The sequence below is a fragment of the Antedon mediterranea genome, chromosome 9 (assembly GCF_964355755.1).
Source record: "Antedon mediterranea chromosome 9, ecAntMedi1.1, whole genome shotgun sequence".
In the NCBI taxonomy this organism is placed as follows: domain Eukaryota; kingdom Metazoa; phylum Echinodermata; class Crinoidea; order Comatulida; family Antedonidae; genus Antedon; species Antedon mediterranea.
In genome coordinates this window covers 13685025-13687792 of record NC_092678.1, presented here as the reverse complement: position 1 = coordinate 13687792, position 2768 = coordinate 13685025, and the positions used below count along the sequence as shown (strand labels likewise).

Sequence of the window (2768 nt, the reverse complement as noted above, 5' to 3'; positions counted from 1 at the left end):
ACAATTTTGGCCGATGCGTGACGAAATTTATGAACACGAGGGACTAATGTTTATTGGGCAGAAATTGATAGTACCAGAAAGCAAACGAGAATTCATGCTTAACCGCATTCATGATGTTCATTTAGGAATAGAGAAATCCAAGGCCAGAGCCAGAGAGTTGTTGTAATGGCCCGGTATCACCAATGCTATTCATGACATGGTATCAAGATGTACGATATGTGCGAAGTACAAAAGGAAAAATCAACGTGAACCAATGATACCTCACGAAATACCTGAAATACCCTTTTATAAAGTTGGGGCAGACATTTTCAACTTTGGAGGAAATGACCACTTAGTAGTTGTAGATTATTTGTCAATAAAGAAGATGGTGAGTAAAACAAATATTTAAAAAAAATATATATATATATATGTATCAAATCAATTCTCGAACCCTAGCCTAAGGCTACAGCGTTAAATTACGAGACTCAAGAACTAACCATTCGGCTGGCTTACAATCTATCGATACCATAACAGTATTAGTAATTTATCAAAAACTATATAGGGTCGCAATATCGGTAAATATAAAATCTAGGATTGGATTTACGACTGGGCGCGTAGAGGAAGCTTGTTCAAATTGTTAGTATACCAAAATGATTATATATCGAAACGAATTACTCTATCACACATATTCGGGATAACAATTAAAAATATTTCTTTAAAGCTTTGTGACCTGGTGTGTACACTGACCGGCGGTGATACATACACACGCCCTACCCTTATTTCTATTGTCATCATCGATAAAAGAAAAGCAGACCGATTATAATATTGTTACAATGCAGTGTTTTAATTTGGAAATTAAATTCCGTTTCTACATAGTCGAATCTAAATTAATAAGGAGAGAAGGAGAGGGAGAGGGAGAGAGAGAGAGAGAGAGAGAGAGAGAGAGAGAGAGAAACCCAAATAGAATTTAAAACATAGCATTTTGATTTTAAAATATGATGATAGAATCAATGGAGATTAAATTTATAAAATACGCTTATATTAAACTATAATAATAATAATACACATTAAACATATTTCTTAAAAAAAAGTAATTGACCCTGACTCTTTGGGACCGGTGTATACATTTACCGACAGTGACGCTTATTTCCATCATGTTGCCGAGACGGTTTTATTGTAACACTAAAGTAACTAACGATGGAATTACACCCGTTTGTGTGTTCATGATCATCATTCGAAAACCATACGCAAATTAAGCCGGGTAGGAGGAAGAGGAGGCACGATATATTCAATACGAATTTTAAAGCGCGCACCACACATACACATCAGTATAATCGACAATCATTCATCGGTTTCGTTGTTTGTTGACAACGCGTGTAGTTAACCTTCATCGCAAAGTATAAAAATCGACCAGTATGGAGTTTTAGTTTCAAACTTTAATTGGAAGTTGTAGTGAATTCTTGTAGCAATAAAGTAATCATGAACGTCAGCCAGTCAGAAGATGAGTTTTATTTCGGCTTTCATTCACACACCGTATGCAGACCGGAAGATAACATGAAATGCGTTCGTGTACATCTGCTACATAGACTGATAGCAGACACTATTTTAAAACAATGTAGGAAAACACATTTATTCGATTCTCTATATAAGTTACGTGATGTGATCACTGAAGTAGATCACATTAGATGTGCACCGTACGGTGATTTGGAGTTGTCATTCCAAATAGGAGTTCACACAAACATCGACGACACAGCGAGAAGAAGTCCTCTGTGTTACTGGCCAAAGTTTCTACTCGAAATGCGTGAATGGATACACATTGCGACTGGTCATTTTTACAATATGGTAACTTTGACAAGAGCGGAGGATTCAGCGGAATGCTATCTTAATGATGTACAAAGGAGCAAAATAAGTCCTGTATGCATTATGTCTCTGGGACCTACTAGAATCTGTAGATTCGAACACCGCACCAACAAAAACATTAAACCTGTGAACATAAAAATGGAGCACGGTTCGATGCTGGTAATAAATTCTGAAACAATCAATGAATGGTCAAGAACTGTACCAAAGATAGATGGAATAGGAAGCACCAGCATATTGACATTTATGAACATTGAAAGGTATAGCAACATCAATATTACAACAAACAATGTATTGTAGTATTGAATTCTTGGAGCGGTAACGTTAAATCGTGAACGTCAGCCAGTCAGTAGAAGACACACACACACATCCCGTATGCAGAGCAGAACGAAACATGAACATATATCTGCTACATAGACAGATAGCAGACATTATTTTAATACAAATTCTAGGAAACTAGTATTTGGACGTTTATGAACATTAATTAATTTATTAATGCATCATGTAACAATTTGAATTACCTTTATTTTATTACAAAATACTAATAAATTTTTCGAGTGTAAAACAATCAAGCATAGATTCTCTTTATTACTCTCAGTGTTTTATGTGTTTGAATAATGCAGTCCTGATCCTGATATAGCAGTAACACGCATCCGTATCCAATGATTACTTCGACCTCAATGACAGTGTGCGTCAATGTTTAAGCATTCAGTTTACACACAAGAGAGAACATACATCGCCTTATACAATATTATGTTCATAACCTTCTAGATCATTCCTTATACTTCTCACTCAATCATCAATTCATTATCCTTTTATCAATTCATTATCTCTTTATCGACAACATCGCGTTACAGAGCTTCTATAATAAAACTAAAATATACCCATTTAGAAACACAGTAGGCCTATAATTATTGTCTGTCACGCGGCAT

The 2768-nt window shown here is 35.4% G+C and overlaps 1 protein-coding gene across 1 annotated transcript; it reads left to right on the top strand.

Moving 5' to 3' along the window:
- The first annotated feature begins 1458 nt into the window (after positions 1 to 1458).
- On the top strand, positions 1459 to 2502 carry LOC140058194 (DNA oxidative demethylase ALKBH2-like). Its single transcript, XM_072103758.1, has 2 exons — positions 1459 to 2096; positions 2460 to 2502. Exons 1-2 carry the CDS (start codon positions 1459 to 1461, stop codon positions 2500 to 2502), a joined length of 681 nt encoding a protein of 226 aa, XP_071959859.1.
- Positions 2503 to 2768: the final 266 nt, after the last annotated feature.

What these genes read in the sequence shown, in the direction of transcription:
- LOC140058194 (XM_072103758.1), top strand. Translation starts at nt 1,459, where the DNA reads ATGAACGTCAGCCAGTCAGAAGATGAGTTTTATTTCGGCTTTCATTCA. An exon ending in ACATTTATGAACATTGAAAG is followed by an intron (nt 2,097 to 2,459) that starts GTATAGCAACAT and finishes TGAATAATGCAG; the next exon opens with TCCTGATCCTGATATAGCAG.